Genomic DNA, 17,935 nt, shown 5'->3' on the forward strand with positions numbered 1-17,935 from the left:
TGGTTGGGCTGGTAATATATATATGTATATATGTGCAAATCCACATGTGATGGTAGCAGGATGCTAGCTCAATTTTTAAGTACATTCTCAGATGCCAGCTTTAAAAAATAAAAATACCTTGCTATAAAAATGGTACCAGAGTATTGGTCCATGCAATCATACAAAGTGTTTTCAGTTTTGTATTTGGGAGTTGTACTCCCCACCACGTTACCCACTGTAGAATATTGGTAAACCAAATTAATTTAATTAAAGGGGTGCGCTTAGCCTTATGCAAATTAGAAAACAATGTTATCATGTACACATACTGACCATATATACTAGTAGTATGCATAGAATATTAGAATACATAATTGCATATCGACCGATCTGTATTTAACTAGACTAGCTAATTAGTTTGCAGGCAGGTGTGGAACCAGTACAACCAGAAGGTACCCATCAACACACCTCATGCACCCTCTCCATGACAAAGCTTGCTTACTCAGCTTGCACAAGCAAGTCTTCCTCCTCCTCTTCTACCCCTCTATCCATCCAAGAAGAAGGAGCAACCAAAATCAGATAATGATCGATTGATGGGAGCTGGTTTTGGTATGCAATTTCATTGCCCATAATTAAGGTTATCCTTCTTCTCCTACCTAGCTAGCTAGTTAATTAGATCGATCAGGTTTTTCGATCCGGCCCGGGCCCGGCCTTTAGTTTCATCTTCTTCTTGGTCATGAAGTCAAAAGCTAATAAAAAGGGGCTGATTAATCCCAATCCCCTACCATATGCTGAATTACATCTATACTTGTAGCATGTTTTCTTTGATCTCTCTTGTGTGTTTGACATGAAGCTTCTGTGATCTTCATTTGTATGCACAGTTTTTGAAGGTTCAGGGCATGCATCATGGTGAAGCAAGCTGGGTAAGAAGAGAAGACCAGATCGAGAAAGGAAGCAAGCTAGCTAGCACGGGGTTGGGTTAGGTTAGGTGGAGATGGCCAACAGGTGGTGGGACGAAGGGCGGCTGGCGGAGGCGCCGGCAGCCAGCAACCAGAACCAGCAGCAGCTGGAGGAGGCCATGGCCATGGCGGCAACCAAGGTGGACGGGGAGAGCAGCCACAGCGGCGGAGGGAGCGGGCAGGACGAGGAGCCCAAGGAGGGTGCGGTGGTCATGGTGGTGCCGGCGAACCGGCGCCCGCGCGGCCGGCCGGCGGGGTCCAAGAACAAGCCCAAGCCGCCCATCTTCGTCACGCGCGACAGCCCCAACGCGCTGCGCAGCCACGTCATGGAGGTGGCGGCCGGCGCCGACGTCGCCGACTCCATCGCGCACTTCTCCCGCCGCCGGCAGCGCGGCGTCTGCGTGCTCAGCGGCGCCGGCACCGTCGCCGACGTCGCCCTGCGCCAGCCCGCCGCGCCCGGCGCCGTCGTCGCGCTCCGCGGCCGCTTCGAGATACTCTCCCTCGCCGGCACCTTCCTGCCCGGGCCCTCGCCGCCGGGGTCCACCGGGCTCACCGTGTACCTCGCCGGCGGGCAGGGGCAGGTGGTCGGGGGCAGCGTCGTGGGCGCGCTCACCGCCGCGGGGCCCGTCATGGTGATCGCCTCCACCTTCGCCAACGCCACATACGAGCGGCTGCCGCTGGACGACGCCGAGGAGGACCACCAGCTGGAGGCCGCCCGCACGCACGGAGCCCCCGGCGATGGCGTGGTTCCTCCGATGATGGCCGGCGACCCCTCCACGGGGGCCATGCCGATGTACGGCGTGCCGCCGAACCTGATGGCGCCGGGAGGCGGTGGGCATGCGGCGCCGGAATGGGCGGCGCATGCACGGCCGCCCTACTAGCTATCTAGCATCAATCAATCAGGACTTCAGGAGTCGTCCATCTGTCGACGTTTCCAAGCATCAAAATCAGCTCCTTTCCTCATCGATCCTCATCTAAATCCATCCTACCAATAACTATAGAGAACTTGCATAGCACATATTTAGCAGCTGGTAATTGACTAGAATTAATATCTGCTTTTGCTTTAATTTGCTTATCTGCCAAAAACCATCTGGAGTTGCTTGCTCCAATTCATGTATGAGGGATCATAAACGAGCTCCGTTTACTGCCTGCAGATTGGTTAGTGATCATACGGTAAAAACAAAACTCTCCAAGTGTATCACTCTCTTATATATATACCCCGTTTCTCTGATTATTACATGTATATATATCCTCCCTGCATAATTAATTCACAAAGTTGCTTCAGCTTAACTAGCACAAGAAGCCTGACATTGCTGAGAAATATTGATAATATGATTAATTCCATATTTAAAAGCGAGATTAACCAGTTTTGGTTGGTATTTATCAATGTATACAATATACTTATGAAATTGAAAACTTCTGTCTGATTGAACTAAACTTTAATTGAGTCATTTTCAGCAAATTTTACTCGCTTAATGGTGCTCATCCTTTGGTTACATGAATCCCATTCCACATTCCTAGCCATGTGTGGTAATTTCGTTAAGTTTACAGGACTTGTGATTCACATGCATGATCCCCAAACATAGGAATAGGACAGATGACACGAGAGTTTGGTATAACGAAATGTTTTTTATACATGACTGTATATCGATAAGCAATAGTAGTGGGTGATAGCCTTGTAGCACCAAATGATTTTTTTTAAGGTTTAAGTGCATTCTCTATATTGTTGTCATAGACAGGAGGAAAAGCCCCCAACATGTTAAAACTTCAAAAGTTTGATTGACCGAACCACTACAGGTAACAAAACATAAAGGCAAGTTTGAGTGTCCAAATTCATGTTTTGACCGTAGATCTCCTGCGTAATGCTTTGAAACATGTATTTGGTGGTGGCTATTTCATGTGGAGTAACATAAATTATGTATTACTCGTATTAAACTAATTATTGGTCAAAGCTTTTATTTTGAATAGTCAAAGTAAGTCAGTACGGTGTGTATATATACTACTCTGGCATGAGATATATTTGTCAGTAGAGTATACAATGGCGTGGTCCAATATTCGTCTCGCTCGCGTGCTTGCACCGGACAGATCGATATGAAAAGAGGTTGAGTAGCTAGCAGCTGCCCCACATGGAATCAAAATTTAAATCTGAAAGCAAATTGATCCTAGTGCACATTGGTGTTGATTTCTTTGATCCTGAATGAACATAGTACCATCCTATGTAGGAGTAGCTAGCTAGGGGACAGATCGATATGCTGGCTGGTTATTAGAACTGCATGCATGCTTCCGTTATTCTACGCTCATGCACAATATATGTACTCCCTTCGTTCTTAAATATAAGTCTTTTTAAAGGTCCACTAATAGACTACATATGGATGTATATAGATTATACATTCACTCATTTTACTTCGTATGTAGACTTCTAGTAAAATCTCTTAAAAGACTTATATTTAGGAACGGAGGGAGTAGTAGAGAGATATGCACTGGATTTGTTGTTTGAAGGATTAACAAAAGCGGATGCAACCAACATCGTTATTATCTTTGAGTTACCTGTATGTTTTTGGTAATGTTATCTGGTGAACGTCAGCTAGGAGGGAGATGTCAAGCGAACGTTTTTTCTTTTCGAACGATGGCAATTTTGAACCAAAAATGTCTTCTTCCGTATCGTTCGAAGTTGTCATGTTATTTTGAAGAAGTTGTCATCCCCTCATGAGTAAAATTGCGAGCGAAATCGTTTGAAATGCCATCCTATCCCGTGAACGTTCGCTAGCTAAGGGGATCCATGTTTATTTTACTTACCGTAATTATTTTCTTTGTCGGTGGAGATGCATAGTTGCAAAATATTGCAAACCATTCATTTTTATTATATCGTTCATATTGCAAAATATGCACAATTAAAATACAACCACTTGTCATTTGTTCTAGACTCTTCCGTACATGCATAAACTCTCCAAGATTTTTCTTTCAACAGAATTGGCATTTATTTTTACTCTACGAATTTATTTATTTATTTATTGGTTCAAAGATATGGCAGCATCTTTCTAAAGTCCATTTTCCTTTGCGGATGGAGCACTTAGCTATTCTTATACTTCCCCGTCTCAAAATAAATGTCGCGGATTTAATACCAAATTAATACAATTTTATACTAAATCAACTACATTTATTCTAGGACGAAGGGAGCATACTTTACATGAATTTGGTGTAGTATATACCACACAGATTAAATGAGCGACGTGACTAAAAACTAAATCTTATATTTCATGGATATGCAACTTCAAAACTAATACATTAGTACATTGTAACCTGATTTGTCATACTTACTCTCACGTGCAACTTATTAGCTAGTACAGAGAGAAGAGAGAGAAAGAGATCAAATGCGTGTCAACGGGGCTCTGTTTTAGGTTTTTTTATTTTTTCTAGGTTTTAATTATTTTCTTTTGTCGTGTGAAGCACCGTATGAAAAAACACAGTTGTGCTTGACAGTAAAGCATAGTTATGCGTTTTGGAAGGAAAAAACACAGTTGTTCACGAAAAACATATCTATGCTTCGGCATGAAACACATATGTGCTTCCCATAAGTATGCTTTTTAAAGTGAAAAGCATAGTTATCCTTCCATGAAAAGAACAGCTTTACTTTTTGAAAGTGAAAAGCACATGTGTGCATCATAGTGAAGCACACATGTACTTTTCCTCGAGTACATCTTTTCTTTTAAAAAATGGAAAAGCGTAATTGTACTTCTCAAAAAAGTGAAAAGCACAATTATGCTTCCGATTTCCTTTTTTGGGTTCGAATTTTTTTGTTTCTGAGATTTTTTAATGATTTTTTTTAGAAAACGCAAAAAGCCTTTGCGTTTCATTGCATTGAAAAGGGAGGGAGAACATCCTCCTAAGAGACCAGTACATCGGTGTTACAAGTGAATCAATGGACGTCCCAGGAGGAAGGCAGGATGACTCTAAGCCCTTTGGCTCCTGCCTTAGCCCAATTCCTGGACTCGTCCTTGATCGCAACGTCTAGCTCGACTAAGAATGGGGTTACATGGTCGAATACACACGCATTTCTATGCTTCCAGATCATCCAAGGGACCAGGAGCGCTACGAAGGCCAACGCTTTGCGGAGCAGAGGGGTAGCATCGCGAGCCCACAGCCACCAGTCGTGGAGCGTGGCGTCCTGGTCGGGCACCGGCGACGGGAGACGCAGCCAGGACATGATGCCGTGCCAGGTCTGCCTCGCGAATGGGCATGCGAGCAACAGGTGTTGCATGGATTCCGGCTCTTGATCACATAAGAGGCACCGAGGATGGTGAGTGAGACCATGGCGGGCGAGGCACTCCGCAGTCCAACAGCGGTCCTGGCTGGCGAGCCAGTGGAAGAATCTGACCTTCGACGGGGCCCAACTCTTCCATATCAGCTTCCAGATATCTCCACATCTATTTTTGGTTTCCTACAAGAAGAAAAAAGTTTTTCAAACCTATTAGCATGGAATCTGCTTTCAGATATCTCGACATGAGAAGCAAAATGGTGAAAATGGTTTGTTACTTGGATGCACGGTTGAAGGGATAAACCGAGTTGAAAAAATGAATCTAAAAATCACACGACTCTTAGGTCATGTGAAAGGAGGTGAGAGTGATCTTGTAAGAGCATCTCTAGCATACCCAGTAAAAACCGACCCTTAAAAACGCGTATAAGGGGCATTGTAAACCGTTTTTATGGGACGAAATTGCATCCGGACAGAAGAGTCGCCGTAAATGGAACTGTATTCTACTATAGCTTATTTATTTTTATTTTTTTCCTCCCGTCTCGACGAGCCGTCTCCGGCCATGGCGTGCCTCGCCCTGGTGCCCCAGCTCGCCCCGGTGCCGCCCGCCTCGTCCTGGCACCGCCCGTTCCTGGCCATGCATGCAGTGGAGGATCCCTACGCCCCCCCCCCCTCCGATTGAGCTCGGCACAGCCCGTCCCGATTGAGCTCGACACTGCATGCCGCCGCGCGAGCTCCCCCATCCAGTCCCGCTCTTCTCCGAGGCCGCCCCGCCCTGATTCAGGTCGCCTATGGCGTGCTAGTATGAGGAATTGAACTATCCTCTTCACCTATAGAAGTGACTTCACTTCATTTATCATCATCGCATATTCGCATGTGCGATCTGTCATCCGTCCTCGTCTGGGTAGCATCCACTGCAACCAGGGAATCTACCTCGACCGGGTAGCGCCGACCATTGCATGACAAAGTTAAGTCCCTCCAAGCAAGCTACTGGTTCAGGTTGCAATGAGCCATCTAATGAAGCCATCCAACTAAGGGTTGTGAAACAAGCAATTTGTCTTCCTGTACATGGTTGTAGCTGTGCGTCAAGCTCAAACCATTTGTTTATCTTAGTTTGAACAAAAGAAAATCTTAGTGTCTTATGTAAATCATGTTTTCCGATGTAGTTGGATGCTACTAAATGGATGTATGAATGTTGAAATACTGAAATTTTTAGTCATTATGTGTTTGAGATCTGCTACTGACTATTGAGTCAACTCATGTATGAATAGAAACAAAAAGGAATATATATGCTACCAGGATCAAGACAACTATGGGGGTAACTAAAAGTCAATGGCAGACTATCTGCCGGCATTATTGTAACCGGCATATACTTTCGTCCTTCGAGAAAACATGGCTTCCTGGCAGTGTAACTGCTGAGAGATTTGTATCCGCCGGGAGGTCTATTCCCCGGCAGTGGTTCTTGTGGCAATTCTATCTGCTGGGAGAAACTCTGTCCCGACAGTTTGTCACCCCTCTTAGGGATCTTCTCCCGGCAGATTACATGCCAATGCATTCGTGTTTTGGTGTAGTATGTCTTGAGGCCCTGGTTAGCTCCAGTCAACATTATGCCCTGATATTTGATAACACTTTTTGTGAGAGTGTAATCCTCCAGATTACCTCCTAACAAAGCCAAACTTTGTTGTTGTTTTGCTGCATTCCGACTCCGACACGGGATTTTTCAGGAGAACCCAACCGTGCAACAACCAAGCCTGATCTGCCACCCCGCCCTCGACCGCCCCAAATCTGATACCAACTATGATGTCCACACTACTGCTAGAATCAACGGTCGATAGATGAATTATAATTCGATATGGGATATACGCATAGAGGGTTTGCTTGAGGAAGGGGAAATGACCGAGGTAAAATGAGAGAAATGAGCGAGTGCCTCGGGACCAATTCAATTCCTCGCCGAACTCTCCGAGCTACGGCTAGTTTAGACATACAACTATTACGTTACAAGGCTCACTTGTCCTACTCCTGGCCTTCAAGCCGACTCAGGAGCTTCTTGTCTCTGCCAGGCCATTGGACAGATGTTGAACCTGGAGCCGCGGCATCTTTGCGACCCTTCCCAGCCCCTTCTTCCTCTTTTGCTTGATGATCGCCGTTACCGTTGCGGACATCGATGCCAACAACAATAAAATAAAGGGGCATTTGTAACAAAACATGGATGAACATTTACTGTTTTCCAGATTATTGATTGGATTTTTTGTCGGCATGGCCTATCATTTTTGCAGAATATATAGCTTTCCAGTTAAAAAATTAGCGCCTTCTCTTTATGTATAGAGCTCTTAAAAAATGGATCAGCTCCTAGCAAAAAAGTTCAAGGCCTCAATACCAAGGGCGGATTTGTTTTTGAAGATTAAGAAATATCGCTTGAGAAAAAGGATAGCATATGTCAACATGTCATGACAATGTATCCTGCCTAAAAAGTACTCCCTCGGTCCTAAAATAAGTGACGCGGATTTAATGTTAAATTAGTATAAATTTTATACTAGATCAGCGACACTTATTTTGAATAGTATATATAGTACAAAGAAAAGAGGAGCTTTGTCTGGAACATCAACGTCCCTCTCCAGTACTAATCAGGATTTAATCAACCATGAAGTTTTAGCGCCACATTGACCCAAGAAAATGCATTGAATTGTATAGTTTATATTCCCTCTGTCTCGCAATAAATGTTGTTGATCTACTATAAAATTTATACTAAAATTTATACTAATTTAGTACAAAATCTACGACACACAACGACACTTATTTTGAAACGAAAGGAGTATATATATCCAACTAAACGGAATAGACTTGGCCCACGTATTAGTCAAACTAAATAGACTCTGCTAGAGTTTCCCCCAACTTATAATCCTAGTGCAACTCCTTCTTTTCTAACTAAGGGAAGTGGCATAAGTAATCCAGGAGGAAAAGAAGAAAGCGAAGCCGATTGACCCGCAAGATCAGAATTATCTCTGCAAGTGTGTTTGTTCACATCCAAATCTGGAGGCCAAGGTGCGGTTTTTACAGCACCCTCTAAAAATTTACGGCGATAGAGGACGCGATCGCGACTCTGCTGCACCGACTTTTTCAAAGAAAAATGCCTCACAGACTGTTATTATGAAAGTTCAGTCTGATATGGGAACTCGCCTAAAATTTCTCTTATACGTATGATATACCCCAACATATGGAGGGCCATTTTGTTTACATAAATGCCGTACATACAGGTTGGTTAAGAAGTTTGAAGAGGTCTACTTCCAGAGCAGCAGCCAGCCTGACCACGGGCGTCCACCAGTCAACAGAAGGGCGGCCCTGGACCAGAAGCTCGTGAAGGCGCTCGAGCTGATCGACGCTCCAGGAAGGGAACATGGCTGACTGAACGCCTCCATCGTGAGTGACGTGCCATGAATGTTGCAAGAGATAGGCTGGCCAGATCAGGTCCACAAGAACAGCTAAAGCTATAACGATATTGTCCAACACGATCCCTTCTTATCTAACTTCACCGACGACTTCTTCATCGTCGCTCCCGGCAGCCTTGATCCGGGCCATCTGGGAGGTTAGCAGATGATGCACCCGTTGCTTCAGCTGGGTTAGAAAGGAGACGGATACAGTCAGATTTAGCCCGGACATGGTCATGACTTTCAGTACAATTAAAGAGGCCAATAATCAGCCATGAGTTATACTAACCTCTTGTGTTCCGATTTGGGTCTGCACCGACACCCGGATGGCATCTTCCGGTCCAAACTCTCTGTATCTCCTTAATTCGTCGTCGATGCCATCATCAGCTGCATCATCGAACCTGGAGGGTGTGGCCCTGTCCAGAAGATCGCATTTTGATACGACGTCGATCCACAGACGGTCGCCAAACCGCTCCTTTATATGCTTGTACGTGATGTACTGAACAAGAGGAAGAATAAGTTGTGCTTGGTAGAACCAATCAAGTAGGAGAATGCAAAACCGATGGACTCTGTTTGATCTTGGAAAGCTAGAATCTATAAGTGATAACAAAAAAAAACATGGAGAGGTAAATAAAAGATGTACCTGGTCAGCCACCTTGGTCCCACAGTCTTCGGATAGATCATGGACGTAAAGAACAGCAATTGGCATGTAAGCAAGGACAGCTAGTGTCAATCTTTCTATGTTGTTCCGATCATCTGTCAACCACAAAATTCAGAATACGTCAGAAGGGATGCGATTAAGAAATGTCAGAATAATACAGGTGCAATGAAGCCTAGCACATAACATGGAAAATTTGCTGAAGTACAGTGTGGACAACATATAAGGACCCAATCCTCTGAACAAGTTGGAACCAAAAAAAGGCTCATAGTGTTGACAAAATGTTACTTACCAGAAAACATTTTTTATGAATGTACATTCTACGGGAAAACTGGAACCATGACACTGCAAATTTTATGTAAAAGGGAATCATACATTCAGTATGTGTGCGTGTGGGGGGCAGTGAGAAATCAATCTATCTATTCCCTACCGAAATTCGTCATCCGCATCTAAACCCTTTCCCAACAAAGCCTACAACGCCCAACCATCTTCTAGCGCGGTCCTTACCCCTTTTGTGTATCCAAGAACGTGACTTGGTTCCAATTTCACGTATTTTATTCAAAGCATAAGATGACATAACTACTTCAGTAAGGGAAGTCTGACAGACCATCATGTCTTGTGAGAAGCCCCGGAGTGTCAGTAACCTACAAATATTTTGGTTGTTCAATGGCATCAGATCTCGGACGGAAAGGAGGAAATAAGCATTAGTTTTTTCTGAAGAGTAGAGGAAATAGAAATGCATATGTTTGAACCTGAAAACGTTCATGATTGGATACTATATGACCCATTAGAATTCCTCTTGTTGTGAAAGGGTAGCTGCAGACCTGCAGAAAGATGAGGTAGAATAAGAAAACAGGAACACAAAATTATACTGAAACAAAGAAAGGTGAGTAGAATGAGGCTACAAGGTACTCAGTTAGGCTAAAAGGCCAGACAAAGAACATTGTCAACATGGGTTAAAAGTAAATTAGAACATTTGTGGTTCGATGTTAATCTAAAACAAGAAGCCCTAGTAGTATACAATGGAGGAACTATTAGAAAAAGCAGCATTAATACTGAAGATCAGAGTACTAAAAAATGCCATCTTTGAAGAATTGTAAATGAGCACAGTTGTTTAGAACCTTAATTACTAACGAGTAATGCATGGATTATTTGGAAGCTGTGTCTACCGCCAAACTACGCTACAGATAAATTAAGCAATATGCATTATTCACTGCTTAGAGATATGCTAACCTCTGGTTTTCCAGTTGATAATATGCGAACTAATGATGACTTCCCCACATTGGGTGATCCAACAAGACAAAGTGTTGGTATATGTGGATCAACAACTGGCATAGAACGCAAAGCCTGTAAAAGTTTACTGATCAGTCAGTGCTTAATAACATAATAAGTGAAATAGAAATCTTAGAAGCCTAAATAAGTCTGAAAAAATAAATTATGAGGCACCATAACAATTTTCTTGGCTTTTCGCCCACAAAAATCTCCAATGACAAAGTATGGAATATTACCTTTGCAACGTTTATTAAATCCTCAATTGCATTCTGACCACGCTGGAAAACTTCCTCAAGTTCCTTCCGGCCCTAAAAAATATTAGATGCAACCAAAGAACTCATTAAACAGAGAAAGAAGTGTAAATAAACTGATTATACATTTGAACAAAAAACAAAAGATAGTTGGGGTCTAGGAAGACACTTATTTATATGTGCTTAAACTTGTACAAACCTCAGTGAGTCGTTCCTCTGCTTCACGCTTCGTCAAAGACTGTCAATATCAAATGTAGATCATGAATCAAATTTACAAAATTTATGCTACTATTTTGTTGAAAGAGAAGAAGCTCGCAACATTTAGGGTTTGGCTATCTAGGCTTAGTAAGTGAACAACAATGAATACTAAAATGCTGTTGAATTGTCCTCGTTCCCATAGTAGACAACCAAAGAACCTTACCGAGCATGTCGGTGCATATACGGTATGATCATCTTCCCTAAATTATGTACTCATAGTAATCATTTCCTATCAGAATGCCAATCTAACTTTGAAACATAAATGGTTTTATGTGTCATCAATGGTTATAGTTACTAGTTCCATATGTGTTTGTAAGACACTTGTCAAATACTTAGTAGAAAACAATACATGAATAGTTACAATGGTACAATATTGATACAGGTGGGAACAAAGTAAACAGGGCATATCACTGTGACCAATTTGCAGGCAAATGATCTGATTCAGTCCTTTTTATAATATTCGTGTCGCGTTCAATTTTTGTTCAGTCTTTTGCATTATTGCAGTTGTATCTTTAGGCTGTTGTACTTGGTTACTTCACTATGTGATTACTGGATGTTGGTAGTGCCTTTTATCAACATACTGTTTCCTTTTCTTTATCAAAGACAGGATATGCTTGGTTTCAGCAAATGAAGATGGGGTAGCCCCTCAAGGTCTGCATCTACGCTAACCTTAGCACAGACAGAAGCATGTTGCTTCCCAACAGAAGTTATCTTTTTCCTAAGAGCATCCACTCGCCCTAGTACCTGTCAGAGCACTACCAACAAAATTACAATAACTCAAGAAGTAATATGAAGAATTTTCACGACAAATACAGTTAAGAGTGTTAGCAACACCGCCAGTTTTGACATTTTTTCTGTAATCATTAGTCCAACACTTAAGCTAAGAACCGAGAGGGGCAAATTACATAAGAACAGTACCTTTTCATAATATCCCTCCCCAAAAGTCAACTCAATGAGAGATCTTTCATAAGGATGTAAATCTCTCCTTCTAGGGAAGTTCTCTGTGTACGTTCTTAGTGGCACAGAAAGTTCCTAAAAACAAAACAGCTCTCTGTAACCAAGTTGAACTATTTGAATTGGCAGTGCAACAACATAGATAATTTACCTTCATTAAGGCATCAAGTTGTTTTGCTCCTTTGTTTCTTTCACGCTTGGCTATATTTTGTATACCTGCAGAACATATGGATCTTAAAACAAAATAGGTGACACAGAACTGTATGTGAAATGTCATGGTAGCTACAAAGGAAAAGATGCTACAATATATGTTAATTTGAAGAATACCCTTTGTGGGTGGCACATTTCTTGATTTTCTTTGCGCTGACATAAGTATATCAGTTGCAGGCATCACCATAGGTATTCTTTGAAATGCACCAACCATTTCACGCTTTTGCACAAGATCTCCCTGAATGCATATATAATAGCAAACAAAAGAAACCTATGATGCATCTGATAGTAAATGTACAATGTGCTAATGGAAGTAATTTTTGCCAAGTACAAGTCTTCTTGTACGAAATTGCATAACATTAAAAAATGTACCAAGTACATGTCAGCTCTTGAGGTGCCAAGAATTAATTAGGCCAGAAGCAGATAAACTCAGTTTCACGGCACTAGAGGTTTACATATATTACACTATTAATCAGCTCCTTGTTATTTAGCACTGGTCAAGTATACAGCATCATGGTTCTCGTAGAATATGCAGCTTCAATATTCTTACGAACGAACCCAGTGACACCCACAAAGCAAGCCCTGCTACACTCCTATCATATAACCACAAAACAGAGCAAAAACTCTGGCAATAAATAAAATTCCAGTGAAATGCAAAACACTATACAATATACATGAGATCATTTTTTATACATTATACAGAGAAACAGGATCTAAGACTTTGAGGAAGCTAAATATCGATAACTTTTTTAATACATTATACAGAGAAACAGCATCTTAAGACTTCGATGAAGCTAAATATGAATGTAGGCACGCATACAAGAATCAGATCAGTCAGGCGAGAGAAGTTAGAGGAACAAATAGATACCAATAAATATATGGTCTCAAAACAAAAAATAACACACAGGAAACTTGGCAATCAAGAATATGCTAAAATTTTGCTTCAAAATGACGACTACCAAAATGTGAAACGGAAACGACAGGTAACCACACTATACAAGTACTGTTTTCATGACAGCAATGCATGCGACAATAAAACTCTGAATATGGAGCATGAAATACATTTCAAACAGACATGCTCGGCGAAGGATTTGACGAAATGTACATTTGATCCATCTGTCAACTCTGCCTGCGGTCTGTCATCTACGGAGACACTGCATGTTGCAGAATGGGCCCAACGACCCAAGTAGGCCGTAGAAGCCCCTCGTTCCAAGAGTTGACAGAAAAACCTGAGTTCCAAGTACCAAGGATGAAAACATATTCAGATTAGCATTACAAAATGAATGCTTTAGATAAAATATAGCCGCATCAACAGAGTTTATATTCTATGAGTATATTCAGACTGGAGAAGCTTAATGGGTTCTCAATCTTCATTTTCATCTAACACCTTACAGACAATTACAATTTAGGATAAAAGAGGGAGTGCTGCTTGGATTGGATGGGTAAAGATCTTTGTGGTCACATATCCACAAAAACTATTAGACAGAAACCTTTTTCTTGCGTTGGCTCATTTGTTATGGTGTTGTTTTTCAGCCTGTTTCAAGTACAGCTTGATTATGTGCACACACAAGCAAAGGGAATTACCACACGAAAAAAATAACAACAAAGGATTGAATAAAACAGAAAAACAATATTAGTAGGTGGAGAAGAGCATGCTATCTATATTGGTTATACTGCTGAATTTAAAAGATTCAGCTCAAGACCATTTAAAAAAATTTAAGACCGGGAGATTATTATATATTTGAATTCCTGTGATATGCTTATCGGTTATTTCAGCATATGGTTGTTAATGGTTGCAAAATTCTATATTTAGTTAATTAGCATGGATAATAAGTATAAATGATTACAATGGCACGATCTATAAAATAAATATGATATGTTTAGTGGTTATTTCAGCATAACAGAACAACAGAGACTATCAAATAAATATGATTTCAAGAGGTAACACATGTAGAAGAATGTGTGCAATAAACACAGGAAATACACAGACTAAACAGTTTGAATTGAGCTAAACAACCGGAGATTTTCTTTTTCGAATAATAAGGCGCACCATTGTTTTTTGTGACTACGCAAATGCAACTATAGAATAAAGTGCACAGATGTAATTTGTGAGCATAACTTTTCCATTCTCTCGAAAGGGGGTTCATTACTACTTACTAAAAAAGACACCGATACGTCCAGCAACCAGCATATCTGTATCAGATACAGTATTCGATACAGTTCGTTCCCAATATGTCCCGATATGTATCAATGCCAGTATCAGTGAATATAGGCAATAAATTAATGCAGATATGTTCCCTGATACTTCTTCGATATGGCCCAGCCCAGTCAAAGTTCGGCATATGTAACCCTAGCCTACCACAATCCCTGTGTACAGACTCCAACTCCTGATCCTCTTGCTCCCTTTAATACTCAATATTGTCAGCGCCACAATATCTGCCAGCTAGCGGCAAACCGGCAACAAGCCGGCGGTGGGTTACTCACCTCCTCCCCCTCTCAGGCCCAGTAGCAGCTCATTGGCTACCACACGGCGTTGTGCTCCTCGCGTCCTCCCGTCTCAGTCTCCAGCAGCAGGCCAGTGGCAAGCGGTGGAGTGCTCCTCGCCTCCTACCTCAGGCTCCAGTACTGCTGACGGCGAGCTTGCCGACAGCTCCAGTAATCCTGCTGCGGTGCTCCTCATTCGTCCTCACCCCCCCCCCCACCCCCCCCCCCCCCCCCCCCCAAGGACGCAACGGTAGCAAGCAGCAACCGGTGGTGGGCTCAGGGCTCCTGAAGCAGCTCGCCAGCAGCAACAGCACCAACGCATGACTTCTGCTCTGGTGCTCCCCCTCCTCCTTCTCCCTCTCCAGTAGAGCAGCTCCATCTGTTCCAGTAGATCTCTCACCCAATATTGAACTTCTATAGTTAATTTTTGGCTGTTGGTTTATTGGCTTTTGTTGGAATCATGGATAGGAAGATAGAATCGAACGGACTTCACTGACCAAATACATGCTAAATGGCTCAATGCCAAAACTCAATTGCTAACTGCTAAAATTTCTTTACAGAGGGAGTATTATTATTTACCAATGTTTTAAATAGCGGGCTACGGCAAACAGCGGCGAGCCTTTAAATCAGCTATAGCGGAGCTATAGCGGGCTATAGCGGCATATTTGTACATGATACCATTTAGCGGCACCCTCCTGAAAAGGCTATAGCGAGGCTATAGCGGGCTATTTAAAACTATGTTATTTACATGTGCTGCTCAATGAAATGAAATGTACTTGACCAACAACAAGATTTAACAATGAAGCCCAACACGAGAACACCGCTGGCTGGTCTACCAAAAGGAGAGTCAAATTACTGGTAAATTCGCTCCTGTATATAATGAAAACCTCATCTCATAGTCCAAAGAGTCATTTTTTTCCCCAACCTGCATACAGAAGGCGCCGCCGGACCCAATGGCGAAAATCTAGCTCAGGGGGCAGGAACGCATACCGCTCCGGAGAAATCAGGGGCTGACCTCTGAGCCGTGGCGGACGGGCGGGCGGAGTGCAGCGGAGAAGACGGGGGCAGGGCGCGCTTGTAGAGCATGACGGCGGCCGCCACCCCCGAGGAGAGCGCCGGAGAGGCTCGCGCTCCCCGCAGCGCCGGGCCGGCCGCCGCGCCGGAAGGCAGCCAGGCCATGGCTACGCACCCGCAGTAGATTCAGGCACGCACGCGCGCGCGCGCGCGCAGAGCTCCGTGGGGAGCGGGGGAATGGATTGGTGCGGCGGCTGGACAAAGATTCTTCCTTTTTTTCTTTGGATGATGACGAAGAAGATGCTGCGGGTTCTAGGTTTCCTCGGCGACTCTTGAGATAGTGGGCCTGGCCCAACCACGTAACCCAAAACGCCGTCACTCACAGGGAGAAAAGATCCGTCAAAATCATGTATTTATCTCAAGATGCAAGCATATGCCACCTCATCATACAACCATGAATGAGATAAATCCCGCATCAACACGCAATTATGCATGCTTTTTTCCATTTAATTATTCTGCTTATACTCAATGAATATTATTACGGCTACGCATAATCAAATATCTATAATTCTGCTTCTCATTTTATGAACCCGAATTTCCATCAACTAATTCCCGCATCGACCTGCAAGGTATCCTCTAGTTATTGTTGCGCGCCCCTCAGAAAAATAGTATTGTACCATATTGTGCTTCCCTCAAAAAATAAAAAATAAACTATAACGGTATTATTGCGCGAGAGCTATTTCTCACGGCAGATCTTATTTGGCCCATACAGCCCGCTCCAAGTTGCATACACTTAGGTTGGCCCAACTAGCTCCTTTTCGGTTTTGCGAAGGGTATAGAATCTTAATAGAAGTTATATTTTTAATTTTTAGATTTTAATTTTTCATCCATTTTTTGTTTTTTTGTTGCCTTTTGTTTTCGTGAACATATTTCAAATTTTGTAACAATTTATGAAATCATGAACATTTTCCAAAATTGAGCTTTTTTATGAATAGATTCACGAACATTTCTGAAAATTCATCAACATTTGTTAGATCAAGGATATTTTTTGAAACTCGGTGACACCTTTTAGAATCTGCAAACATTTTCAGAATCACCGATCATTTTTTAAATTCGTGAAAGACTTGAATCATCAAACGTTTTATTAATCAATGATCTTTTTTTTTAAATTTGGGAACAATTTCTGAAATTCACAAGCATGTGGCTTCGATTTACAAAAAGTTGACACCCTACATAATGTTGAACGAGTGTGTGGGCGTCTACTCAGGTTGTGGGCCAGAAAAAACCACCTCTAAAAGCCTTGCTGTTGAGGGGTCGTGCGGCTACATGATGGCTTTGCCCATACCTGCGCGTACTTTGGCCAAGTGTTGCCTCCCTTCTTCCTCGGAGATGCATCGCTGGAGGACTCCCGTGGTACTTTTCTTATATAGCTCACCCTCATAGACCTTGTAAGCCTTTGATCGGCGGATGATACATCTCGCCTTGGTCTGGTCGTTGGGGAGCTCTTTGCGAAGAAGGTAAGCAAGGAATGGCTCGGTCCATGGCACGATCACTGCCATGACCTCGTGGGCCAAAGGTGTTTCTTCGATTATGGATCCGCCGATGATCTGATTATCTGGCTCGGGTATGGGGGGTGTGACCTGTACTGCATCATCAGTTGTCATGCTAGCATCCTTGTCTTGCCATACCACGGATGGCTTGAAGAGCCTCTCTAGGAAAGTGTTGTGGGGGATGGGGTCACGCTTTGCACCTAAGCAAGCGAGGATGTGTGCGGCTTGGTTGTTGTCCCTTGAGACGTGATGGAACTCCAATACCTCAAACCGTGCTGATATCTTGAGGACGGTGTTTCTATATGTTGGCATTCTTGGATTTTTTGCTTCAAGTTCGCCGTTGATTTGTGAGATGGCGACGTTGGAGCCCCCCCTCCCCCCCCCCCCGTACCTTGAGCCATTGTATCCCCGTTGAGTCTGTCATCCGAAGATCGTGTAGTAGTGCTTCGTATTCTGCTGCATTATTCGAATCGGCAGACATGATCTGTAGCACGTAGCAGACATTATCCCCGGTAGAGGATGTGAGGATTACACCAGCCCCCAGTCCAGCGAGAGTTTTGGACCCGTCGAAGTACATGGTCCAATGAGCATAAGTGCTATACTCCCTGGGGAGCTGTGCCTCTATCCATTCGGCGACAAAGTCGGCCAGCACTTGAGATTTGATGGCTCGTC

At 43.1% G+C, this 17,935-nt stretch overlaps 2 protein-coding genes across 3 annotated transcripts; one reads left to right on the forward strand and one right to left on the reverse strand.

Annotated features, from left to right (window-relative positions):
- Positions 1 to 414: 414 nt before the first annotated feature.
- LOC123402961 (AT-hook motif nuclear-localized protein 20-like) lies at positions 415 to 1,819 on the forward strand. 2 transcript variants are annotated; one of them, XM_045096930.1, is made up of 2 exons: positions 415 to 613; positions 858 to 1,819. In XM_045096930.1, exon 2 carries the CDS (start codon positions 971 to 973, stop codon positions 1,814 to 1,816), a length of 846 nt encoding a protein of 281 aa, XP_044952865.1. In that variant the 5' UTR covers positions 415 to 613; positions 858 to 970; the 3' UTR covers positions 1,817 to 1,819. The 2 variants fall into 2 exon arrangements, with proteins under 2 accessions (XP_044952865.1, XP_044952866.1); XM_045096931.1 differs by having other exon boundaries at positions 415 to 585.
- Positions 1,820 to 8,300: 6,481 nt separating this feature from the next.
- LOC123401932 (GTP-binding protein 4) lies at positions 8,301 to 16,011 on the reverse strand. Its single transcript, XM_045095800.1, has 14 exons — positions 15,715 to 16,011; positions 13,321 to 13,444; positions 12,333 to 12,453; positions 12,157 to 12,221; positions 11,970 to 12,083; positions 11,721 to 11,795; positions 10,993 to 11,031; positions 10,779 to 10,850; positions 10,504 to 10,617; positions 10,023 to 10,094; positions 9,878 to 9,914; positions 9,256 to 9,368; positions 8,902 to 9,111; positions 8,301 to 8,799 (listed from the first exon to the last, which is right to left on the reverse strand). The coding sequence occupies exons 1-14, from the start codon at positions 15,876 to 15,878 to the stop codon at positions 8,704 to 8,706; spliced, it is 1,416 nt and encodes a 471-aa protein (XP_044951735.1). The 5' UTR covers positions 15,879 to 16,011; the 3' UTR covers positions 8,301 to 8,703.
- Positions 16,012 to 17,935: the final 1,924 nt, after the last annotated feature.

This window comes from Hordeum vulgare, chromosome 6H (assembly GCF_904849725.1).
Source record: "Hordeum vulgare subsp. vulgare chromosome 6H, MorexV3_pseudomolecules_assembly, whole genome shotgun sequence".
NCBI classification, from domain to species: Eukaryota; Viridiplantae; Streptophyta; class Magnoliopsida; order Poales; family Poaceae; genus Hordeum; species Hordeum vulgare.

Coding starts and splice junctions, on each gene's coding strand:
- LOC123402961 (XM_045096930.1), top strand. CDS start 971: ATGGCCAACAGGTGGTGGGACGAAGGGCGGCTGGCGGAGGCGCCGGCA.
- LOC123401932 (XM_045095800.1), bottom strand. CDS start 15,878: ATGGCCTGGCTGCCTTCCGGCGCGGCGGCCGGCCCGGCGCTGCGGGGA. Junction 11,032..11,720: donor ATGCTTCTGTCTGTGCTAAG/GTTAGCGTAGAT, acceptor TGATATTGACAG/TCTTTGACGAAGCGTGAAGC. Junction 10,618..10,778: donor ATTTAATAAACGTTGCAAAG/GTAATATTCCAT, acceptor AAACTTTTACAG/GCTTTGCGTTCTATGCCAGT.